At 32.7% G+C, this 24,741-nt stretch overlaps 4 protein-coding genes across 5 annotated transcripts; 2 read left to right on the top strand and 2 right to left on the bottom strand.

The window, feature by feature from the left end:
* The first annotated feature begins 1,432 nt into the window (after window positions 1-1,432).
* Window positions 1,433-3,423, top strand: LOC137817016 (epsin-3). The gene is made up of 4 exons (XM_068620219.2): window positions 1,433-1,675; window positions 1,786-1,908; window positions 2,011-2,172; window positions 2,636-3,423. The coding sequence occupies exons 1-4, from the start codon at window positions 1,545-1,547 to the stop codon at window positions 3,195-3,197; spliced, it is 978 nt and encodes a 325-aa protein (XP_068476320.2). The 5' UTR covers window positions 1,433-1,544; the 3' UTR covers window positions 3,198-3,423.
* Window positions 3,424-3,606: 183 nt separating this feature from the next.
* Window positions 3,607-8,009, bottom strand: LOC137817015 (U-box domain-containing protein 33). 2 transcript variants are annotated; one of them, XM_068620217.2, is made up of 7 exons: window positions 7,468-8,009; window positions 7,251-7,369; window positions 7,031-7,140; window positions 6,124-6,649; window positions 5,171-5,722; window positions 4,223-4,945; window positions 3,607-4,116 (listed from the first exon to the last, which is right to left on the bottom strand). In XM_068620217.2, the coding sequence occupies exons 1-7, from the start codon at window positions 7,712-7,714 to the stop codon at window positions 3,934-3,936; spliced, it is 2,460 nt and encodes an 819-aa protein (XP_068476318.2). In that variant the 5' UTR covers window positions 7,715-8,009; the 3' UTR covers window positions 3,607-3,933. The 2 variants fall into 2 exon arrangements, with proteins under 2 accessions (XP_068476318.2, XP_068476319.2); XM_068620218.2 differs by having other exon boundaries at window positions 6,124-6,798; window positions 7,468-7,987.
* Window positions 8,010-10,625: 2,616 nt separating this feature from the next.
* LOC137817032 (actin) lies at window positions 10,626-13,596 on the bottom strand. The gene is made up of 5 exons (XM_068620244.2): window positions 13,330-13,596; window positions 12,962-13,034; window positions 12,441-12,834; window positions 11,272-11,885; window positions 10,626-10,912 (listed from the first exon to the last, which is right to left on the bottom strand). Exons 2-5 carry the CDS (start codon window positions 13,019-13,021, stop codon window positions 10,847-10,849), a joined length of 1,134 nt encoding a protein of 377 aa, XP_068476345.1. The 5' UTR covers window positions 13,022-13,034; window positions 13,330-13,596; the 3' UTR covers window positions 10,626-10,846.
* A 6,586-nt stretch (window positions 13,597-20,182) lies between these two features.
* Window positions 20,183-21,196, top strand: LOC150027638 (uncharacterized). The gene is made up of 2 exons (XM_090302902.1): window positions 20,183-20,372; window positions 20,492-21,196. Exons 1-2 carry the CDS (start codon window positions 20,327-20,329, stop codon window positions 21,001-21,003), a joined length of 558 nt encoding a protein of 185 aa, XP_090159028.1. The 5' UTR covers window positions 20,183-20,326; the 3' UTR covers window positions 21,004-21,196.
* The last annotated feature ends 3,545 nt before the right edge of the window (window positions 21,197-24,741 follow it).

Genomic DNA, 24,741 nt, shown 5'->3' with positions numbered 1-24,741 from the left:
AAATTGCATGTAATTTCATTAATTAATCAAATTGACTAATTATTTAATTATTTTTTAAATAAATTAATTTAAATATATTTGACTGCATTAATAATTTAAATTATTCAAAATACATTCAATTATCATATAAATAATTATCTATATTATTTAAATTTATAAAAATTAAAAACATAAAAACGAATAAAGAATAAGGAACTAAAGGACATAAAGACATCTTCACCAAAAAATTAAAAGAAATTAAAAAACATGCTTGAATTGAGTGTCCGTTTCCCTTTTTTTTCTCTAGGAATGGAAATCCAGTATTTTACATATTGATAGAGGCATTGGGTTTCCAAAATTGTGTAAAGTGATTCAAAACATTCTTATTTGACTCAGACCTATTCTAAAGAAGTCGAGGCATTTCGAATTGTTTGTTGACACGGATAAAGTCAAGTAAAATCTTTGAAATTCTCCATATTGGACCTATTTCTATTTGAATAGTATTTTCTATTAGTATTCAATTCGTTTTAGTTAGGGTATGTTTGCTTCAAGAGATGTACTGTTCACGAGGATGGAAGTGCAGTAATATCGCTTGTTTGGATATGCTGATGTGCGCAGAAGAGAAAGAGAGGATTAATGTGAACAGTACTTCTCTTATTTCTCCTCATATTGCAAAGAACCTTGAAGAAAGTCACATAAGCAAGTATGTTTTTCCCATTTTAGCCTCATTTTTTTGTCTTTGCATAAAGTAGAAGATTACTTAATATATAATATAATATAATACAAATAAAATAATATTAACATTATCTAAATATAAATATTAATTATTACAATAAATTTAACCAACACAAATATTTAAAGATATTATTAATAAAATATATTTTTAAAATAATGATAATAAATATAAATGAAATAAAATTATTAAATAATAGTAATATTAATAATAATTATTTTTATATCAAATATTTAATATTTATTAATAATAATAAATAAAGTTATAATATAATAAAATTAAATATAGTTATTTATATAAATAAATAAATTAGTTTTTTTAAATATAAAAAAAAGTTGTAATTTTAAGTTATATCGATTTTGTACATATACTTATTAAAAAGTTACGTATCGAAGTCTTTGCACAACACGGTTTTATTTCTGACAATTCGAACATAATTCGAACATTAGTGTTGTTGAACAATTGGGTCTGATTCCTATTCAAAGTTCTCTTGGCTCTGTGTTCTGTGTTGAGCCACAGAGCCCAGATGATGGTGTGACTTTCTCTTGATATACATTATACTAGTCTTGGGTGATGACCTCAAATGATAAGATCACGTATTCAATGTTCAAACTTAAACAGAGGTTGCACCAAGTGGCACTTATATGCTGACTTCTCAAAACCCCTAGATGTTTTCAAAATATTCAACTTTAGGATATAATAAATAAATAGTTTTAAAATAGTTTCTGCTAATTTCAACTGTATATACCAAACTCAACTTTCTTGTCCATTCCTTATCTTGTTACCTCCAACTCAAGAACATTTGCAAGAACTGATTCAGCTTAGATATGTCATGTCAGTCCTGTTGAACAAAAAAATGGGCACACCTTTGTTCCATGATTTTAAAAAGCAAGCTTCTTTCTTCCTCAAGGAAAAATTCAAGACTGCTAGGTTAGCTCTCACTGATGTTACTCCAGCAGAACTGTAAGCTTCTATTTTCATGATTCAACTATAAGATTTGACATTTTAATGTGTTTCACAGCCAAAGAAACCATTTGTAATACATAGTTTTTGTGGTCTTCTACTATTTGCAGCATGACAGAAGAAGTTACCAAAGGAAATCCATGGGCCCCAGATTCTCCAACACTTAGATCAATTTCAAGGGCTGCTTTTGAGCTTGAAGATTATTGGAGGATTGTAGAGATTCTCCACAAAAGGTTTTTCTGCCTGCTTTTTCTTCTTTAAGTTATTGGTATTGATGCTTGCCACTATCTTAATAATCTGATAAAAGATGAATGAATGGAATAATTCTAAAACAGACTCCTTAAATTTGAGAAGAAGAATTGGAGGGCATCTTACAATTCTCTGATTGTGGTGGAGCATCTGTTGACTCATGGACCAGAAAGTGTTGCAGAGGAATTTCAGATTGACAAAGAAGTAATTAGCCAGATGAAAGGCTTTCAGTATAGTGATGACAGTGGGTATGTTCTGGTTTAATTAGATTTACATGATAATACTTCCTCAGTATTTACATATAAGCACAACAATGGTGATATTTGATGGCCTTGATTTTGCTATTTCAAAAATACATTTATTTTTATACTTAAATATTAGTCTCAATAAATATAATTTGGAAGCAATTTAGACAAAATATTGAAAATAATAATATTCAATTTATTTAACTACTTCTTTTATAATGAATAACAAAATAACACTTTTCAACTTGTTTGTTTTGTATGGTGAGAATTAAAGGTGTTTTATATTTTCAAGATAAATGTATTTATTTTATATTGTAATCCAATATTAATGTGTGTGCCAAAACTATTTTGCAATAATTACTTTTTTAAAGTCGTGTTTGGAATAGTTTTTAATTGGTTGAGTGACAGTGCACGAAAATGATTACAGATAGTGATTAATGAGGGCTTGGTGAGAATGTGCATGCAGGTTCAACTGGGGTCTAACTGTTAGAGAGAAATCAGAACGGATTTTGAAACTCCTGGAAGAAGGAACTCTCCTTAAGGAGGAAAGAAACCGTGCTCGGAGGTTGTCCAGAGGAATTCAAGGTTTTGGAAGTGTCAGCCAAAGGTCAACTCAAGCACAAGGAGTTCTGCAAGAAAAAGCTTTGCCAACCATATTTGACAGATCTAACTCTGACTTCAACAACAATCACTATCAGGAAAACCAGTCATTTGGCTCAAACCATTTTCTGGACACAGCAGCAGCTAAATCTCTTAGTCCTGGTCATGAGAGAGGAATTTTCAAGTCTCAAGATGGTGTAGAGCCTGAGAGCTACTTGGATGATCAGGGAAAAGCTCAAATTTATCAGAAATCGGAGACACCTAGCAAGAAGGAATTCCATCTATGGAACTTGAAAGGGGAATCCAATCCACTTTTGGATGGTAACCAAGAGAATGATTCCAGACTTAGTATATTCACAGCCGAAGATGATCACCCCTTTAACCCCAAAGAAATTCATTCCTCTTCTTCCCTTCTTCCTTGTGGATGATATTATAAATATTAGAATGAAGGAAACAAGGTATACTGCACTTCATGTGCAGAAAATTATTCCAATCAAGGTCTTATACTACATGTATTTATGTATGTGGGTTACCTTTATTTCCTCCTACAGTTTTCCCTGAGAAGAGAAGACTAAAGGTTTGTGATTTTGGAACTAGAACTAAGCATATTGGAATGCATGAATGAATATAAATGAAGCACATATGTTACCCTCCGCACCTATTGTAAAGATCACAGAGAAAAATTGTATGATATAGTTTTTAAAAAATAATTTTATGTAAAAGTAAATTTCAGTTATTGTTTCTCTTCTCTAAATAGTTATAGAAAGACACATTAAAACATATCCATGATTTCAAGACTTAACAATGATGAAAGCTGCAGAACGAAGAAACGCAATGTGAAAAATAGAATATACAAATATTTGCATATCTAAAAGGCTAAATTGATTCTTTTGCCCCTCAAATGTGTGACAAGAACCAGTTTAATGCCATAAAATACCACAGACATAATCATGACGGGTGCACATACCTCTTCCTTTTTCTCTGGGCTGGAAATTGTGGCCAAAATACAGTTTCTTTTCTGTCTACTTGAATGGCGTAAGGTGGGATCAAATCAAATTGGCAATTTTTTTGTGGCATACAAAATATTTACAACCACACACAAAAGAAAAGAAAATCTTAAAGAGGATAAAAAGGAGCCTTTAGCCTAAATGAACAAAAGAAGCTTCAAGATTTGCAAAGCCAGTCATGGATGGCAAGTCGTAGTGCGTGGTTGGGAGTTAGAAACAGGTGATTCAATTTCAAATTAGTCATGGGAGAAGTGTCATGTCCATTTTCCAACCATTCACGTATGGCATCTCCTTCATAGGTAAATCCGTCTGCCGCAACTTGAGGATCATGCATTATTTCCTGAAGGAATCCAAAATACAGGAGCAAAATAGAATACATAACCATCTTTGTCTTTTAACAAGATAAAAGTTATGCAAAGTTCTTTTTATTTATAGAAAAGAGTTACCTGAAGTATTGGACATAAGAAAAAAGATGGCACTGGTCGCTCTTCTGAAGCATGCATCTGCTCCAATTCTCTCACAAGTGTAGGAGTTAAATCTGGTCTGTCTCTACGATTTTGTTGACAGAATTGCAATCCTAGTTCAACCAATCGCGATGCCACAGGCGAGGGCCATTCTCCAGCTGAAGAATCCAGAATTGAAGACAATTTTCCACATGAAGCTGCATTGCGTACAAGAGCTGCTAATCCAACTGGAGTTTTACCAGTGAGGAGTTGCAAAATGATGAGCCCAAAGGAGTAGATGTCAGACTTTGTTGTTAGTATTCCAGTTCTATGAAACTCTGGATCCGTATACGTGAAAGCACCCTTTGGTTCAGTGCTCAAACGGAAACTAGGACGGAGGAGAGACTCCTCACTTACCAGACTGCAGAACCCAAATCCACATATCTTGCAACCAAGTGAGGAATCAAGTAGTACAGTTTCTGGCTTCAGATCACCATGGATAATAGTTTCGGGTTTAAAAGAATGTAGGAAGCAGAGAGCACTAGCGATTTCAGCAATCATTCGCGCTCGGGTATTCCATGTCAAAGGAGAATTGTTGCTTTTTCGGAATAGGTAGTCTTGAAGAGTTCCATTGGGGAGGTACTCATATACAATTGACCAGGCTTCAGGGCAAACACCAAGCAAAGTGATTAAGTGAGGGTGCTGGAGACTACCAAGAACTTGAACCTGATCACAAAAAAGGATAACATCAGTGGAGTCTTAACACAAACACGGGAAAAAGAAACGAGTGAGGAAAATAGAAAACAACTCCATTATTAGTGTTGCGAAAAAAAAATTAGTAGAATATAAAATGCCTCAAAATTAATGTTTCCACCTCCAATCATCTGAAGCCATCTCTATATTTTAAGATAATTATTTCAACAGGCAGAATGACCTTTATGGGGAACTAACCTCTTGACGAAACTCCATTGGTCCTTGCATGGTATGTTGGTGGAACTTTTTTATAGTAACAGTCCTACCCAACATTTCCCCCTTGTATATACAACCAAATCCACCTTGCACAATTTTAAAGCTATTGGAAAAATTACATGTGGCATTTTGAAGATCTGATGATGAAAACTCTGCTAACTCAGGTAATTCTTCTGGAAACCCAATGACCCCATTGCAATGAGGTGCTCCAACTTGTCCTCGACTTCTCCACCGCTCAAGCCAACGTAGGGCTTCCATTTTCTGTCTCCTTATCTGCTGCCTTTCTTGCCACAGGGTTGAGATGGATTCTTGAATTAGTGATAGTTCATCTGCAGCTTCATCACGCCTACGGTTTGCTTCCTGAGCATGACTATCTAACAGCGCAATATTTCTCATGGTCATTTGAAGCTCACTAGCAATTTCTTCACTCTCATTCAAGAGCTTTTGTTGTTCTTGTACCGCAGCTCGCAGTGCATCCTCAGCCTCTTTTCTAAGCTTTACTTCACGAACATGGGCAGATTCAAACAAATTGACCTGTAAGATAGAATATAACTTACGTAGGGAGCTTGAGAAATCAGCTAAACTATAGACTCGCTATCCATCACTACTGGTCACAATGGTTTGGAGATAGAAAACTAAATCATACAATATCCCATCGTAGAAATTTCCAAACAATTAAACTTGTGCAAATGTTCAAAATGTTTCTTCTACAATACTGACTTGAAATGTTAGGTTCAGAAAATTGTGTGCAGAATCCCAGTATTTTCAGGAGGGATTCTGTCTTGCTGAAATGCTTTGTCAAAATTTCTGAAATACTTAAGAAAAAAATATTTAATTCCTCATTCACATGACTAGAAAGAGCAATAAGGGCAAAAGCCAGAAGGTTGTTGGCTTCAGAAGTCTTCAATGATTTACAATCACTAGATTTTGCTTACCTTCCTGATGGCTTCCATGGCTTCAACTTCTAACCTCTCACACTTTAATAGGTTAGCAAAGGCTTCATCTGATACTGCCTCGGCTTCTATCTTGGTTTCAATAAGTTGTTTGTTAATTTTTTCTTCCATGGCCTCTAAGTACGTATCTAAATGAGCCCTAGAAGAATTTTGGGAGGAACAATGACTGCCACAACTGGATGCTTTGGATGAAAAAGTGGCTTCCGTTTCTGTGATTTCCTCATGAACACAACTTCTAATTCCAAGACCAGTAGCAGATCTTGCCGAATTTGGTTGAAGACATTCCGAGTCAAATAGTTCATTCTTACCATATTGAAAAGATCTACATCTCAAGCTTTCTGCGGTGGCAATCTCAGGTTGAGCACACGAGGATGAAGAACATGGTGTCTCAGAAGCCTCTCGTGTCCAAATAACTTTTCCTTTATAGATAAACCATACTTCACAGAATGGAGGAGCATTTTTGGCAGTGTAATTTGCTTTACCAGAATTCCTTTTCACTTTCATGCAACTGCAATTTTCCACGATGATTTTTGTAAGTGGAACGATTTATTGATCCATTCGGTGAAAGAAATGGGACAAAAACGGACACTACAGAAGTAGATTGTAGCCTTCAAGTTATCAAAAGAAAATAAAACCAGTTGTGTCGTTCTCAACTCTCTACAGAAACAATAGACACGAGGATACAAAATTCATGAGTCACAAGAATAAATAAAATCAACTCTATCCAAACTACAGGGAAGACTAACTAGTAACTTGGCAGTTTTATACAGAAGAAATCATCCTCCTTCTCTCCCTCCCTTCCCCAAACCCCAAAAAAATGCAGGAAAAGAAAGAATAATAGACAGTTGTAAAGAAAACAGCTTTAGTAGACAATGAATGAAGAACTTACTTTTCTGGTACTGCTCCAATTACAAGCTTCTGAATACTATGCTTAACGACCAAATCAACAATTCCTTTTTGGACTTGATCAGCTTCAGTAACTATAATGCTTGCCTTAACCTGAAAGGTAAATTTATATTAAAAGCACAGTTAATAACAGGTTTCTTACCAAAAGTTAAGACTACAAATAAACTCAGTTACTGAAATGAAAATAGAAAGAAGAGGCTTACCCTAGCTGTGCGGCAAATGGTCAAGTACTTGTCTAAAAGCTTCATGGTCTGTTCTCTCTCCACACATCGAAAAGCAGACACCACAGCAGGACTAGCCTGTGATGCAGGCAATTTCCCCACTACACAACAAAATTCAAAGAGACCCAATAAGCGCAAAACGGGCGCAAAGTAGAAACCACAAAAATTCACAACGAAAAACTGAGAGAAACGAGCTTACAAAGGGTGGGGATGGTGAGAGAAGGTTGATAAGCATGTAATATAACGATTTCAGCGTGCTGAAAGTGGTTGAAGGTCCATTGAAGCAAGGTGACAGCTTTATCAATCGATTTGCCAACAGCGACATGAACCTTGCGAGGCATGGGGAGGGGAAGGTGAGATTGAGATTGAGAAGAAGAGGGGTGGCCGTGGAAGGGAAGGCACAAATTGGGTGCATGGTGAGGGTGCAGAGGTTTCAAAAGTTCCATTGGTGCACTGCAGGAACTGAATTATTGGATGGTAGGAATAGAAATTGCAACATTGGGTGGATTGTGATGCCAATTCAATTGGAATGAAACCCATTAAACGTTTGACTTTTTAGTTGACTCCATGGTCTGTGGAAATTGGAGTCATCTCCTTTTCCACTGCAGTGAAAACCCAAACATGTTTCTAATTACCTGCAAATAAGAATGTTACTCTGAATCTGGTTTTGTTTATCGTACTAAGTAATAATAATAATGGTAGAAGAGACCAATTCAATTGGACAATGTCACAACATTCCGTACACATATCAGAAATTTATTAGTTAGTTATTACCCACTCTCCCAAGATATTCTTGCAATGGTGATGTTTTATATGTTTAATTTCATTCAACTACCATTTTTTCTCTATACTAGGTATACGACTGTGATATTTTTGTATTTTTAACATCAACTATATGTAACAACATCTTAACTATATATTATATAATTGGATGTAAATTTTTATATTATTAAATCATTTATTACTTTATTAAATCAATCATAAATATATAATTTCACCTATAAATTCACAATTTCATTCAAAATATCTATTATAAAAAACAGGTAAAAATTTAAAATCACTCTTTTAATATGTATTATACATCGAAGGTGTGAATAGTAAAACATGATTTTTACAATTTTAAATTAAAAGCTAATATCCTTTGAAATAAAGAATGGTTTGAAAGAGACCAAACAATATTCTTGTTATTCACCTAACCGGGGAAAATCCCAACCTTAACGGTCCATTTGTTCAGACTTTAGAAATTCATTCCTAACACAATCTTTGTTTTATATCTGTTCAATTATTTTTATTAGGATGCTTCCCGGTATGTACTTTAATTGTTTAAGTTAAAATGTATTTCAACCTAATATAAAAATTATAAACAGTTTGATTTGGTTCGATTTAAAGATTAAAAAAACAACTATAAAGAAATTCTTTATAATTTTTTTAGTATAGTTTTTATTTGTGGTTTTATTATATACATTTTTATTATTAGTGAATATATTTTATATCTAATGCTCGAGAGTTACAAGTCTAGTTACATTTTCAAATACATCTTAATCTTTAAAGATAACCTTCTACCAAATCATCATATTAATTAATGTATAATTAGAGTTATTGTTAGATTAGTACAAAGACTTAACCATGCTACTCTGTTAATTGGGTTTGACATTTTTTAAACTCAAATCATCATCATTTTAAATAAGTTGACCATTATCACAAAGTCAGTCAAGATATGCATATAATAGCATTTATTATTTACAATCATCAAATATCGAATAATGATTTAAGCGACTTTGTACAAGTATTCCCTCTCTTTGTTAACTGAAGATTCAAGACGGAATATTATTAAAAATCGAATACTAAAATCAAAGAACATACCCAATAACGAAGACATATTTTTTTATCTATACAATAACTTGTTCCTTCTTATTGTCAAAAACTTTAATGTTATATCAAAATGAATAATTTCATTATCTCCTTGACTATAATTAAATATTTGAAACAAATGAAGTACTATAAAATAAAAAAAGAAAAAAAGTGATTGGATTATATTTATACATTGTATTATAAATTATAAATAACTTCTAGCATGTACATTTTATTAACTCTAACAAAATCTCTGCACACATAAGTTCACAAAATTCAAAACATAAACATCAAAAAATTTAGTCATTATATATGGTTTCCTTTCAATAATCTTTGATTTTAATTTAGCACTTGTTAATAATGTAACTTTCGCACTATTATAATAACTCTTCCTTTTACTCTTCTTTTTTACTTTATTCATATCTTAAACGTATCTTTTACTCAGATTTATAAAGATGAAACTAGTTAGACATATTAATTTTCTTCTCTCGCATACACATCTCTTCTTCTCTTGTGTATGATAGTGAAATATTAACTACTATAATAATACTTAAATAATTGATTTCTCTTCGATTCTCTTTGGATCAATTTCAAAATGTTAAACCACAGACCAAACAGAACTGCTTGGTTCTAAAAAAAAATTCAAATGGATCCAACAAATTTCGATTTTACTTGATCGTCACTTTTTTTTATCAATTATCGGTAAGAAAAAAAATTAGTTTCAGTTCTGAACGTCCCTATTTTTATATGTTGAATGTCTCTTACACTTATAGTTTAAATGTGCAATAATTTATAAAGTAATAGTATTTAATAATCTATTTTGTTCCATGTGTTAAGGGAAATGCATTCATTCTCTTAAATCTTGAAAAAAAACAAAAATAATTAATTTTTGTTTTTAATTCAATTAGCTTATTTTATTTCAATAACTTTTTATTTTCTTAATTAGGCATTTAGTGCACAAGATAAAAAATATTGAAATTTTTATATACCAAATAATGCATACTAATTTCTTTGATTATATATAACCTATTTTTTTGGATGAGAAATACTAAAATAAGAAGTTTCTTTATTTTTGTTTTCTTTTTTAATCTGAGTATATAAGTTTTCAACTGAAAACCAAATTCAGATGCACAGGCAACGTGACAGTAAGTCTAAAACCGAGGTAGGTGTTTATGTTTGCTGGGTAAGACATCCAACTTTTAAGCATTTAAAATGTTCAGAAATTTCAACATCTAGCAAAAGGATTTAAAGTAATATACATTCAGTATAATATTCAAAATGTTGCCTCAGCAACCAAAAAATCAAACACAAATGTTCTTACATTATATCTTAACCAGCTCCGAATTCTTGCAGTGAAAATGCGTATTTAAAATCTCAACTCTGCAGCCATATAACCCAACCAAGGACCAGTTTGATTAGGAGGTTCTAATTAACTTGAAACATATACAGAATTATAGGATCTGACTTTGATTTAAATAGAAGAATATGATGATTAAGAGGAAGCAATGAGTAATAAGCTGATTTGGTTTTGATATATCATTAAAGATCAACTGTTCAACAATTAACAATGTTAAAACAAAACAAATGAAAGAATTAATTCTGCCATAAAACTCCACTTTATCTTAGTACACTGTTCTAACAACACAAACATTTTTTAAGAAAGATCTTCAATCATTGCAAGGGGCTACTGCATTGCCAATCGAGGACACCAAGCCGTTCTGCTGCATTTAAAAGCATTTCCTGTGTACAATTGAAGGACCGGACTCATCGTACTCTGCCTTCGCAATCCACATCTGCATTTCCAAAAACAATTGCATTCTCATTAATAATCTTAATAAGCTGACCCATATAAAAAACATTCTAGCATGTGTGCCCAAATGCATGAGATGCCGCTTGCTATTAGTATTCATAGTAAGTTACACAAATCCCAATTGGCCTATGAACCTCAACTGTCATGAGAAGGAGACAAAATTCAAGCAACCAAGCTATCAAACTGAGATTTAGATAAGAGCATCAGAACAAAAACTAAAATAAAGACAATCACACACTTGATGTCTCCGTCATGCAGTTGTAATAAAGTGCATGAGACATCACCGTTTTAGGTTTATCACAACACAAATTACTTTGGTCATTAGAATCACAGAATGTTTACCTGTTGGAAAGTGCTGAGAGAAGCCAAGATAGAGCCACCAATCCAGACACTATACTTTCTCTCGGGTGGAGCAACCACCTTGATCTTCATGCTGCTTGGGGCCAGGGCAGTGATTTCCTTGCTCATTCTATCCGCAATACCAGGGAACATGGTAGAACCACCACTGAGGACTATGTTTCCATACAAATCCTTCCTGATATCAACATCACACTTCATAATTGAATTGTATGTTGTCTCATGAATGCCAACGGCTTCCATTCCAATCATGGATGGCTGGAAGAGAACTTCAGGACAACGGAAGCGCTCGGCACCAATGGTGATGACCTGTCCATCAGGCAGCTCATAGCTCTTCTCAACAGATGAACTAGTTTTTGAAGTTTCAAGCTCTTGTTCATAATCAAGGGCAATATAAGCCAGTTTTTCCTTCATATCCCTTACAATTTCTCTCTCAGCTGTGGTAGTGAAGGAGTAACCACGCTCAGTGAGGATTTTCATCAGGGCATCAGTGAGGTCACGTCCTGCTAAGTCAAGACGGAGGATGGCATGAGGGAGGGCATAGCCTTCATAAATGGGTACAGTGTGGCTGACACCATCTCCAGAGTCCAGAACAATGCCTACACAAATTAGTGTACCAACCATAACGGCAACCAGCCAAGTTAGAGTAACTCGATTACTTCATATCAGATAACTGTTTAAGCATATAAAATTGGCAGGGTCAAAACCAAAATGTTTGAACTTTGAGAATCAGGGAGTGTTGATTTCTATTTTCAAAAATCGTTTAGCTCTTGAAATCACGAATAAATCTCTGCAAAGCCAACACAGCTCATATCATGCCTCACTACATTAGCACCATCCTTAATGACCAACAACACTCTTGACCTAGGGTCACAGAATACAAGAAGAATGAAAACACATCTCAAAGTTGTTTCCATTTGTTTACTTTTGAAATCGTTTTCAAAACTAATGAACCCTCTTTGGGGTGAGAAATTGATTGTTGAATATAAAACAGTTTCTAAAATAAGAAAAATGAAAAGGCAATCAAACAGACCCTTGAGCCCTTTTTGTTAGTCTTTTCTCCACATTCCATTTTCTGGTCCATGTTTTCAAGGGCAATTTGAACCTTGCAGAGGATTGGCTGTTTTTTAATAGACAGCGTAATAAAGACTAACCAGTTGTACGACCGCTGGCATAGAGGGACAGAACAGCCTGGATGGCAACATACATGGCAGGTGTGTTGAAGGTCTCAAACATGATTTGGGTCATTTTCTCACGATTAGCCTTTGGATTGAGAGGGGCTTCAGTGAGCAGAACAGGGTGCTCCTCTGGGGCCACACGGAGTTCATTGTAGAAGGTGTGATGCCAGATCTTCTCCATGTCATCCCAGTTGCTCACAATACCGTGCTCAATGGGATATTTCAGAGTGAGTATACCACGCTTGGACTGAGCCTCATCCCCAACATATGCATCCTTTTGCCCCATCCCAACCATCACACCAGTATGACGTGGCCGACCAACAATGCTGGGAAACACAGCCCTCGGAGCATCATCACCGGCAAATCCAGCCTGCATTTTCCAAATTGCAATGCAATTGAGTACAGTGCAAAACACTCAGTAAATCAGTACAAATCCGAAGACACCACTCACACCTAAAAGAACATACTATATATCCAATCACTCCTACTTTCATTACCTTAACCATTCCTGTCCCATTATCGCAGACGAGTGGCTGAATATCTTCAGCATCGGCCATTGTCTTTCAAAATCTGCACAAAGCAGTCATTTCCTCTCAAACTATTGAAAGACAAGACAATACAAGGGGAAAACATGGAACAATTTTAACTCAAAAAAAATTGATCACAGCCTGGTAGTATGGATACAATTGAGAGAAGAGTAAGTAATTAAACACATTCATCGAGTTACGAAAGAAAAGACATTATTACTAATGGTAGGTGATTATATGAGAATCCGAACATTTTGTTTGAAAATTGGAAAAAGAAAGCAGAGAAAAAAAGCAATGCATGAGAATGTTAGAGAGATAGGAGGAAGAAAGCGATTAACCTGAAGGCGAAAACTGATACACGGGATTGGACGCCCAAATCAAACCTCAAGTTTCAATGAGTTTGGGTTTTTAAATGAAGGTGTCCACGTTCTCACCACATTGCCTCAACGAGACATTCGTGCTGTTCTTCACGCGTGTCCTTTCCTTCTGTGGCTCCGCACACACATTGCTTTTATTAGCTTGGCCCATTTTTACCACTTCCGCTATTTCTTCACTATCCATTTGGGCCTTCTTTCCACCCACTGGGTCGTCTCATGCAAACATGGCTTTTGCAAAAAAACAAAAAACGGTACGTTCGTTGGTATAGGCCAAAATATGATAAATGATGCAAGAAAGAAAATAAGACTGCACGTTCTCACCACAATGCAATTCTTTCTGTGACGGACCAACACAGACATGTGTTGTCTTTTCCTCAACAAAATATGGGAACAAACGATAATGTTTCCACTAGACGACAAAACAAATTCCTTCACGAATCATCAGGCCATGCAAAACGACATGCACTGCACCTGCTGCCTCTTTGCCTCCATGCTCATTCGTTTGCCCCAAAATTCTGGGCTCACTTGCATTGCACTTCCATCCCCTCTATCCATAGCTTTTCTCACTCTTTTTATCCTTTTTGATCTAAATATTTTGCTTTCCTTCAACCTACACTACATTATATTTCAATCCAATTCTGTTTATTTTTCATTCAATTTCAAAACTTAACCAATGTGAGAATATGATGTTCTTGAAAACAAAACTCTTAAAATCTTGTGTACTATTAAAGGCTCAACTACATCTTACTACTCGATTATCCGGTCTCCCGACCTACCCGTACCACACTTACAAAGTTTGTTGGAGATCCCACATCGATTAGAGATTAGAAAATTTTCATTTATATAAGTGGGTGCAAACCTCACCTATGAGCCGATATTATGGGATTGAGTTAGGCTTAAAGTCTACTTCGTAATATGGTATCAGAGTCATTTCAAGTCTATCGTAGCAAATGTTTGTTGACCTTATCAGGTCACCCGTTATGGTGTCGTTATCGGATCCCACGCACGAGAAACATTATATCTAGAATATTATTTGGTATTCAAACTTCTTGTTAGAGCTAATATTGTGATTGTGATAATAAAGGAATTTTGATTAAAAAAACAAGACCTATTATTTCTTTTAGTTTATATACATAATTTATGCTATTTTAGTAAATGAGATTTGAATATAGAAATTATAAAAAGAAACGTATAGTAGGGTCAAATTGATTTAGATTGTAGTAATTTGCAAACTATATAGGACAAAATATATTGAAGTGGGAGTTAATTTATATACGACAAGAGCTGAGAATCCGATGCTGGAGGGAGAAAGGAGTGGTGCAATAGGATCCAACATGGAGAACAGACCCCAATGGGCTCATCCGTTGTTAAACTTAACTATCTAAAAGATAAAGAACAGTTTTAGTGATAAATTGCAGAAAAAGAGGAAATTAAGGAAAGAAAGATGGTTCATGATTGTTAGGGATGGAGACATGATTGAGATGGGAAGCAAAATGATTAGGCATGAGCATGGGGTGCAATTATGCCCCATGAGAGTGTGTGTTATGCTCCCTTTACTTTTCATACACTTGGCCCTCTTCTCCCTCTTCCTACCCCACAATATTATGCTTTTCCATTTCTTAATTTTCTATGCTTTAACTACTCCTACACCACCACTCTCATACTAATTAAAGCACACTATAATCCGCAACATCTTTTCATCAATAATTTTCCCAACTTAACTCACACTGTACGGTGCTGAATTAACTAAAAATAGATGCATCCCTCAGTGTTACTTTTCGAACACCATCACATGTTACCTCTCAACCCTCATTATTTCCTCAACTACGGACAGGTAGCTTTGGAGGTTTTCTCAACCACCAAACATCTCAAGTATCAGAGAAATTGCTTGAGAAAAATGCAGATGGTGCAAAAGAAAAGGAATACTAAGAAAAACAACAGCATCTTCATATAACGTTGTCAACTTACAGTACTATAGGTTGGATGATGGAAAAACCAGATAAAGTATTGATGTGTAGAATCTTAGAAAGTCGCATATGCATGTGTGGTCCTCCTCAAGATACGTCACTTTTATCATGTTCGAAGATAGATATGTGGTGAAATTCAGGCAAATCCAATTGGGTCCTCCATCTTTTCTTTCTGCATATTCCCTTTGTCAATTTCTTCTATCGAGAAGGATAATATCTTGTTAACTTTTTGCCCTCTTCACTATAACATGCTAAATTAGTATTTGCTGGTTATTTTCATGTACACAGCACAACTCTCTTTCATGTACACAACACAACTTCCTAAAATACAAATCATACAACAATTGTTGTTGCTCTCTTTGACATTGGTTGTAACCCCCAAGAAACGAAAGTCACAAATTAATGTAAAACCTACCTTGTGGTTGATATTGATAGTGTAGTACGTAAAGTTTGGGAATCCTAAGTGAAACCGAACACGTCTAATCTATTGCCTCTGCCTACCCAATTATCAGGAATGTGAGAAATGGCAGGTACTACGTAGGACCCATTTCCATGTCAAATTAATATTCACCTCCTATGCTAAGATACCATTTTACTTTATGCCTTCTTTGCTCAATGTTTTTAACCAAATCATCACTTAACAAACACTGATTCAAGTTAGTTGTTATTTAAGATTTTTTTTGAAGGAAAAACATATCAATTTGGCATAAGTTTAATGCTACTATATAAAGTGACAAGCTTTATGAATCTTAGTGAATCAATTGTTATAAAAAATAACTAATAAATCCTATAAAACTATTTCTTTTTTATCAGAGCCTGGTTTCGATCCAGGGACCTGTGGGTTATGGGCCCACCACGCTTCCGCTGCGCCACTCTGATGGATATTGATAACTAATGATAGTGTATTTCCCATTTAAATTTGACTTTAAGTATTACCTAAAATCGTAATTAGTTGCTATAGTGACTAAATTAGAGATAATTTTAGAAATTAAAAAAAAAAATGACTTATAAATTAGTTTCTATTATTGTTAAATAGTTTCTAAATTTGGTAGCAAAAACCTTGGTAGCTAATTGAGATACCAATTTAGAAACTATTTAACAATAATATAAACTAATTTAGAAACCATTTTTTTTAGTTTCTAAAATGGTTTCTAATTTAGTCATTATATCAACTAATTATTTTTTGTCTTTAAAGTTGGTTTTTATTTAATGATTTTCTTGTAGTGAAGGGATTTCACATTATAATTATTTTAGGTGTACACATATTTGTTCTTATTTTATCTTTATTAATAATTTATTTTATTATTTTATTTTAGATATTTCAATCATTTTCTATTTTTTAAGTATTTACTAAATGACTAATTATTCCTATAATTAATTAAAAAATGTTTTATTTTATGTTTAATACTAATATACTGTCATTTCGTAAGAAACCGTTATCAATGAAGTAGTTTGTCAAAAGTAGAAGGAAACAGTTTATTAGATGTGGAACAGTGAAACAATTTATTAGACGTGAGTTTTTAAGATCTGAAGTAGTTTTTTTTTTATATCAATATCAATACTATATATAAAGGGGATTCTCCATTACAACTGTTTTTGGTGTACACAAATTTGTTCTTATTTTATCTTTATTAATTTTTATTTTATTATTTTATTTTAGATATTTCAGTCATTTTGAATGAGTAAATTTTTATATTATTTTAAAAAAAATAATTACAGAGCAGTTGATAGAGCAGTTTTTTAATTTAGATAAAATATATTGTCATTCTTTCATAATTGAAGTGCTCACAAGTTGGAAACGTTAAATCAAATCTAAAGTGCAACATAGGGTTTTTGTTTCTAAAATTTACTTTGTTTTTCTATCTTTCCATTAATATTTCTTTGGATGTTGCGTCTATCATTAGAGAGACTTTGTTTTTTGTCTGAGTCTCCTTTGGGAAATTTTGCGTTCCTACATTTTGAGATTATTACTTTGTATTCAACTTGGCGTTGAGCGTGCATTTGTCCATTAGAAAGAATGGAAAAGGTTAAAAAAACAAAGCTTTTGATTATTCTAAGACTTTGGTTCATGTTGCCAATGACAATGAGAATGAAAGTAATAAAATTAACAATGTAATGTTGAAAGATAGGGTGAGAAAGCTCAATGATGTTTGTGTTGAATGTATAAGAGCAAATACTATACACTAATAATTGTTTTGCATTTAATTTTTTTTTACTTTACAACTCTCATTAATAATATTTATATTTTAGAATTTTCAAATAATTTTTCCAATGTTTATTATTTTTCTAGATTTTAATAGATTATATAACAAAATGAAAAATATAAGTGATAAAAGATTAACACTAGAAAGTGAAATACAAACTTGAAGACTAAATATTGCAAATAAAAGACGAAACATTGGACAAATATACTTCTTTTAAATGACAGGGGAAATGTAATACATCTTGAATATCAATCTTTATTTGGTGTCTTAGAATTTATTACGGCAAACCATGACATTGTAAATTATTGTTTCCTTCTTTAAAATATATATATATATATATATATAAAGTTTATAAAGACATATTGCATGACATTTGTAAATTTACCATATATAACTATTATGTTGGTTATGTTTTTCACAATATACCACGTAGGTTGTGTTTGGATTTGGGAGAGGATTTGAGAGGAAAGTGTAAAGAGAGTGAGGTTGTTTGTATTAAGGTATGTTAGGGTGGATTTGTGAAGAAAGTTTATTGAAGGGTCTGAGTGATATGTTGGTTGTAAGAGAATTTTTTTTTTTTTTTAAATGTGTATAATGTAAGTTTATAAATTTACCCTTTCCTTAAAAAAATATTTAAATAATAAAATATGAGATATTTTTGTGTAAATTTTAGTTAATTAAAATTTTATAAATACATATAAAAAATATTTTCATAAAATCAAACCAAAATTAAAATTAAATTTTATTATTATTAATATTATTATTTAATAAATTTATTTTAATTATTATTAAATATGTAATTTTCTTTATATTTATATTTATTATTATTGTTTATAATTTATTATTATTATTATTCCTATTTTAAATTTAAAATTATTACTATTATTACATAGTTTTTACATTTATATTACTAATTTATTTTCTTGTACTATTACTATATAAATACATTTATATTCCTATTATATAAATATGTTTATTTCATTACTACTATATTATATTATTAAAATTAATTATTTTATTTATATTTATATTATAAATATATAATATTTTATATTATAATATATATATATATATAAAGTGTTATTTTATAAGTGTATAAAAAATTATTCAAGAGCAACATAGTAAATTCATAAATTCAGTACATTTTACTGTAGCTTGTAGCTTTCTCCGCAAATCGCACATGAAAGGATGGAGAAAAGGTAAATTCCCGTTTTTCTACATTTACATTTCCACTCATAAACAAATACAAACACATGATATACATCTTTTCTTTCTTCGTGAATAGTAAAACAAACACACCTTAGATATTTTATGTCTATTCATTTTATTTTTTTATTACTTATATATATATATATATTTATATTTAATGTTAAAATTTAATTTATATATAGAGAGAGGCTACAACTATGGCTATGAGATATAGGGTTAGTTGTTTCATTCCGGGGCTAGTTCTTTTTAGGGGTTGTTTCTGTTTGTCCTTTTATATATATTAATTCACAAACACAAATAATTATATCAATTAGATTAATGATTGGACTTTCATGGAAATGCTAGATATAGATAAGTTTTTTTATAAATAATATATTTATATAAAAGAAAATAATTAGTATTTACTCGTACATACATTGCCATTTTTCTTGGTTAGTATTTATTTATCACATGAACTGTTTTATTTTATATATTTTGTTTATTGTACAAAACTCAATACAATTCTTTTACATATATAATTTGTGAAAAGAAAAGAAAATATAAGGTAATTTATTAGTTGACGATTATGATTGTTGAGAAAATATAAGGTAATCTATTAGCTTATGATTGTTGAGTATTGTATTAAACAGAAGTAAAGGCATGATTGAAGTTGCAATTAAGTTGAAAGCAGAATAAAATGCATGTGAAGAGTTGCAATTATATTGTTAGGGATATGTGGGTTTGCTTTCAAATGCTTTTCAAACTTAGCACTCAATTAATGGTCACAAACATCTATCTTCTGCTGCCATTGCATCCAACAACAAACCGAATGTCTGCTGTGTTTGCCCACCCCAAACTTTATCTTCAACTTCACTATACACATTTTTTTTGCCATTTTTTAATCACCTCAAATTTAAAATAAAGTGATAAACAAACACAGATTATGAGATCAAATCAATACCTTAAAGTCAAATGTACCACGAGAATGGTGGCCAGAATACTAATTTAGTAGCATGCACGTTAAAGCATATGATTTTGCTACTCAACCACGTGCCCTGTGCTTCAAAGTTTGTAGAAAACTTTAGTCTCTTAGTGGATAAAAAATTACAAACAACCCTAGTTAACTGTTAAAAAAGAACTTTTATTGTGCTTCTGTTGAAAGTAAAAATGAATGGAACACACGTTGCATTGCATTTAGAATTTATTTTCTCATATATATTATTTGTGTTTTGTGTATTTAATAAATAAAATTAGTATTGTGGACTTATTCAACCTCTGCATTTATAGTTTTATAAGGTGAGTGACAGTAAAAGTCTCCTTCTACTTTCCCCTTCCTGCAGGTTATATATTGAGTTGAGAGAGAAAGGTGTTTGTGTTGTGTTGTGTTGTGCTGTGGTAGCATTTGTTGCTTGCATTGGATCCTCCGCTTCAGACCCTTCTTACCCTCTCTCTCTTTCTCTCTCTCTCTCTCTCTCTCTCTCTCTCTCTCTCTCATAACATAACCACACATGACACCAACAACGCCTGCAATGCTACAATCCAAACATGCTTGAGAGAAAAACCCTTTAAAAAAACACTCTCTCATCTCATTTCTTCTTCATGTTCATACACCATGCATCTTTTCATCTCACCACTCCTCTTATAGGTATCTTATTATTACGTTAATCACTTTGAATTGTCTTCTTCCCTTGCCCTTTCATCCACCTCAATCTTCTTGAACATCCTTTGTTCTCCTTCTTTTTTCCTTTTTCTTCATGGGGGTAGCTTCCAATCCCAAAGTCTTTCTCTCTGACAAAGATATCAAAGGGCCCAACATCCTCGATCCAGAACTGGGGTTACTGCTGCACAACCAAGGGTGTCAGGCTTTCATCCAAGAAGATCACCACCTTATTAAACTGAAACAACTATCAGTGCAAGAACGTGACCAACGAGAAGAAGACAACAAAGATCACAACCAAGAAGAGCAAAAGCAACAACAACGCAACAACATCCTCGTCACAAACACCTTGAAACTAGAGATTCTGTCTTCGTACGTAGCATCAGACAACGAGGATGACGGTTACGCAACTCCAACATCTTCGGACAAGAAAGTCCCGGCGATCCTAGAATGCCCAGGTGCACCCAAGAAGTCAAAAGCAAAGGCGGCGATGAAGAGAAAAGCGTGTGGAAGAAGAATTGTGCTTGATCTGCCCCAAGATTTGGAATCTTTGTTCCCTGCGCCTTGTGTGTTGGATCTTGCAGGTGGTGGCGTGAACAAGCGGGTGAAACATTGTTAAACGTGGGAAAAGGGTGAGCCATAGATTGTGTAGCTAGAGTCCTGATGAATGTTGAATATTGATAACTAGTAGTACCTTGCTAATTTGTGTGTTGGTGCTGTGATGCACTTGTAACTCTAGACAAAACGTGTAACCCTGATAGTGCATTAATTTGGTGGTATAATTAAAGGTTCTCCATGGAGCATTAATTGAATTTGATGATGGTTTTCTGTGAGAATTGAGTTTGTTTGGTTATGGTGAAATTAAATGTGTACGATATACTGATGGGGTGGGTTTGAATATGAATAAGGAGATGAAAAAGGTATAGAATGTGATGTGTAGCAGTAGATGGATGACATAATTAGGGTAGGGAAGGTTTTGATTTGGAGGAACGTGGTGAGTGAGAGAGTAGATTTGGTGTTTCTCTTTCTTGTGGGATCGGATTCCATTGACTTTCTCCAAAATCATTCTGCAGATGGAAATGTTATACATTGACTTTCCCAAGACAACCACACAACATTCCCAAATTCCCTCGTTTTTACCACTTGAGTGCGCAAACCCATGCGCTCCCCCACTACTCTTCTTCAACCCTAAATTTTTCCTTTTTAAATTTTCTTCTGCTAAAAACTGCTTTTTAACAAAAATGTAACTTCACTTTCAAAAATATTTTTCCTTCTAACATTGTATGTAAAAACAACAGTTACTTAAATTCATTAATAAGGAGAACTACTCAAGTTATTACTAGTTTTACCATTCTTTCAAATAAAATTGTGTATACAAAACAATTAATAAATAGACTTAAAACTGCAAGTAAAGCAACTTCACCAATATTTGATTGACAAATTTTTCTTCCACCATACTAATTTGACCCTCCATATTACTTTCTGTTTTGGATTTAAATGTTTAAAATTTAAAAATACAATTTAAAAATTAAAACCTCATTCCAAAAAAGTAAATTTGGAATGTTAAAAATATATTTCGGAAAAAAAATCAAAAACACAAAATCTGAAAATATATTTTGAAAAAAAGGTCTACAGAATTCAGAAAGGTGTTCCAAAAAATCAAACTCGGAAATTTATTTCAGATAAGTGGTTTTGGAAATATTTTTTTATCAGCATCCTCTTTTGTTTAAGGTCATTCTCGTTATTTCAGTGAAAATTGGGTGCAACTTAAAATTAATATGGTGCAGGAAGAAAATTAATTATTATAAAACACATGTTATTATTAGTTTTAGCCTATGACATCCAACAAAATACCAAAATCCAATGGCCCGAAAAATCTCAAGTGGACCGGCCCATTTTCTTTTGAAGTATTGGAGCCTGACCGAATCAAATTCCTTCACCGTGTTATTCTTTTGTTACATTTAAAGTATTATTTATTTTCCTATTTAATAATATTTTTATTTATGTTATTTTCTTTGAAGGCTATAAATGCTTCATTGCAGTCAAATGACTTTATTTTCAAGTATTATCTATTTTCCTCTTCAATTAAAAAAAATAACAGTACATATGCTATCATTTAGTGTTTAATTATATTTATCATTACATAGCAACAAAATTTCCTGGGGTAAGGGGTCTCGCTCCAAAAATATACATAATTGGACAGGTGAGGTCCCTAACCAATGCCCATAATTTATTCTCCCACCCTTTAATATAAGAAATCATCAATGAAATGAAATCATATGCTAACACCTCATAATCAATTTGAATTTGTATTTTAAAATACGTAACTCATAATTATATCTTATATAATTAGGAATAATTATATCTTATAAATCATATCGTATATTATATGATTTAAAGTTTATTAATTTGTTCAAAATTCAAAATATTGTTATCAATTATGTAATCCAGAAAAATATGGAAGTAGAAAAAGAAAGAGTTGACGCAAATTTTTCATATCTTACTCATGTTGTGTCTTTATGTTAATTGCGAAAAAATAATTTTAATTTTTTTAAATTTTAAATAATTTTAAAGGAGCATAATCTTACAATTTTTAAATAATCTCATATGCACACCGCACTTTCTTATCTTCATTTTAGTCATAACACTTTCATTATTTTTCAGCCATAGCATTTGAGAGAGCAAGTTTATTATTTTAATGTGAGAGGGTTAACGAAAAAATTTGTTGTATTTGACGTTCTTCAGTACGAAGATAATTATTTTTTATAGTTTTATAATTATTTTTGCACATCATTTTTTATTCTCGATTTTGTAACTTCAAAAAAAATAAACGAATGCAAACACAACCACGAGCAACCAGTAGTTGAAAATGAAGAAGAATACATCATCCAGTCCATTGTACTTCTGAAGGAAATGATTTGAATTATAAAAAGGTATGGAGGTGACATGGGGAAGGTATATAGTGCTGGGAAAATTTGCCTAGTTGTAGCTCGTGGACTTGGGCTGGGATTTAAGTGACATGGGTCAACCAGAAAGATATTTCACGGCCTAATAAGCAATACAATATAGAGTCTAGGTAGAACAGACACTGACACGAATATTGATACAACACGGACATATAATATAAAAAATGTAGGATACGGGGTATATTATACAGTTATGAATTATATAAATTGATAATAAAGATTTATGTGCACAAGTATGTTCCAAATTATTTTTTGTAGCAGAAAAATGTTTTTCATGACTAGTTCAAAAGGATTTGTTTCTTATTTTTATAATCATAATTTATACAATAAGTTTGAGTTTTTAGAAAATTAATGTATTTTTTTTTTTTAAATTGTGTTAAAACCGTACTAGAATTGTCAAAAATCCAACAAATACTTTTTGAATTAGACATTTTACGGATACGTGTCTTACAAGTGTCATACGAGTGTCGGTGTCCGATATGAGTATCCGACACCGACACGTCATTTAATATAAGTGTTTGATATTCAAAGTATAGAGTTTTCCTATTCACACTCCTCTCTTCTCTGCTTTATGTTTTGAATTATCAAAGATAAACTTTTATATGAAGAAAGTGTAACCCTAAACCCTACCTAGAGAGAGAGCTATGTTGAGGAGGTTTGGTGTGTTTGTGTGGAAAGTGTAGTCCAAAATTATGCAGACAATATGCACTGTTTTGTGAAACACTTGCCGTGGTATGAGCCTCAGCGAGGCTTTTTAGAAAGTGAATCTGTTCCCTTTTTTTAGATGCTTGTGATTGTCTTTTAACATAGCTCAAAAGAAATCGTATCACTTTTAACCCTTTTCATAACATCCTGCTCACCTCACTGTGCATCATCATTCATAATTGCTAAAAACTGAAAACACTTTTTTCATCTTATGCCCATAATGCATTACTAGCAACACCTTTTCATCATTAATAATTCTCACTCACTTCTCCACATCATATTCCACCTTTAAGGTCAAAATAAATAAACAAATAAATCCATTTCCACCCACTTGCACAAAAAACCAGTACAAAAATCTGCAGAAGAACTACATTACAACTACATTAACTTCTCATTTGTGTGGTTTTAATTAACTATGTATATTATTTGTATGGCAATGACCCGTTAGTGTAACGAGTAACGACACAATGATTCTGTTTCTCTTTATAGTCAACAGAGCTATAGAAAAAGCTTATGAGAGTAGCCATTGGCTGTAGCAAATGATAAGCATTCTGAGTCAGTGGTTATGTCACTCTTTTTGACTCCATGCTTGCTCTAACTACACTAGGATTGATTTTCCCTACACCATCTCTATATTCACAGTCATTGTCAATAATTCTCAGTTTCTATGCTTACCAAATAACAAG

Source organism: Phaseolus vulgaris, chromosome 5 (assembly GCF_051622355.1).
Source record: "Phaseolus vulgaris cultivar YP4 chromosome 5, ASM5162235v1, whole genome shotgun sequence".
In the NCBI taxonomy this organism is placed as follows: Eukaryota; Viridiplantae; Streptophyta; class Magnoliopsida; order Fabales; family Fabaceae; genus Phaseolus; species Phaseolus vulgaris.
Note: the sequence above shows the minus strand (reverse complement) of the source record. Positions and strands in the feature narration are given on the sequence as shown.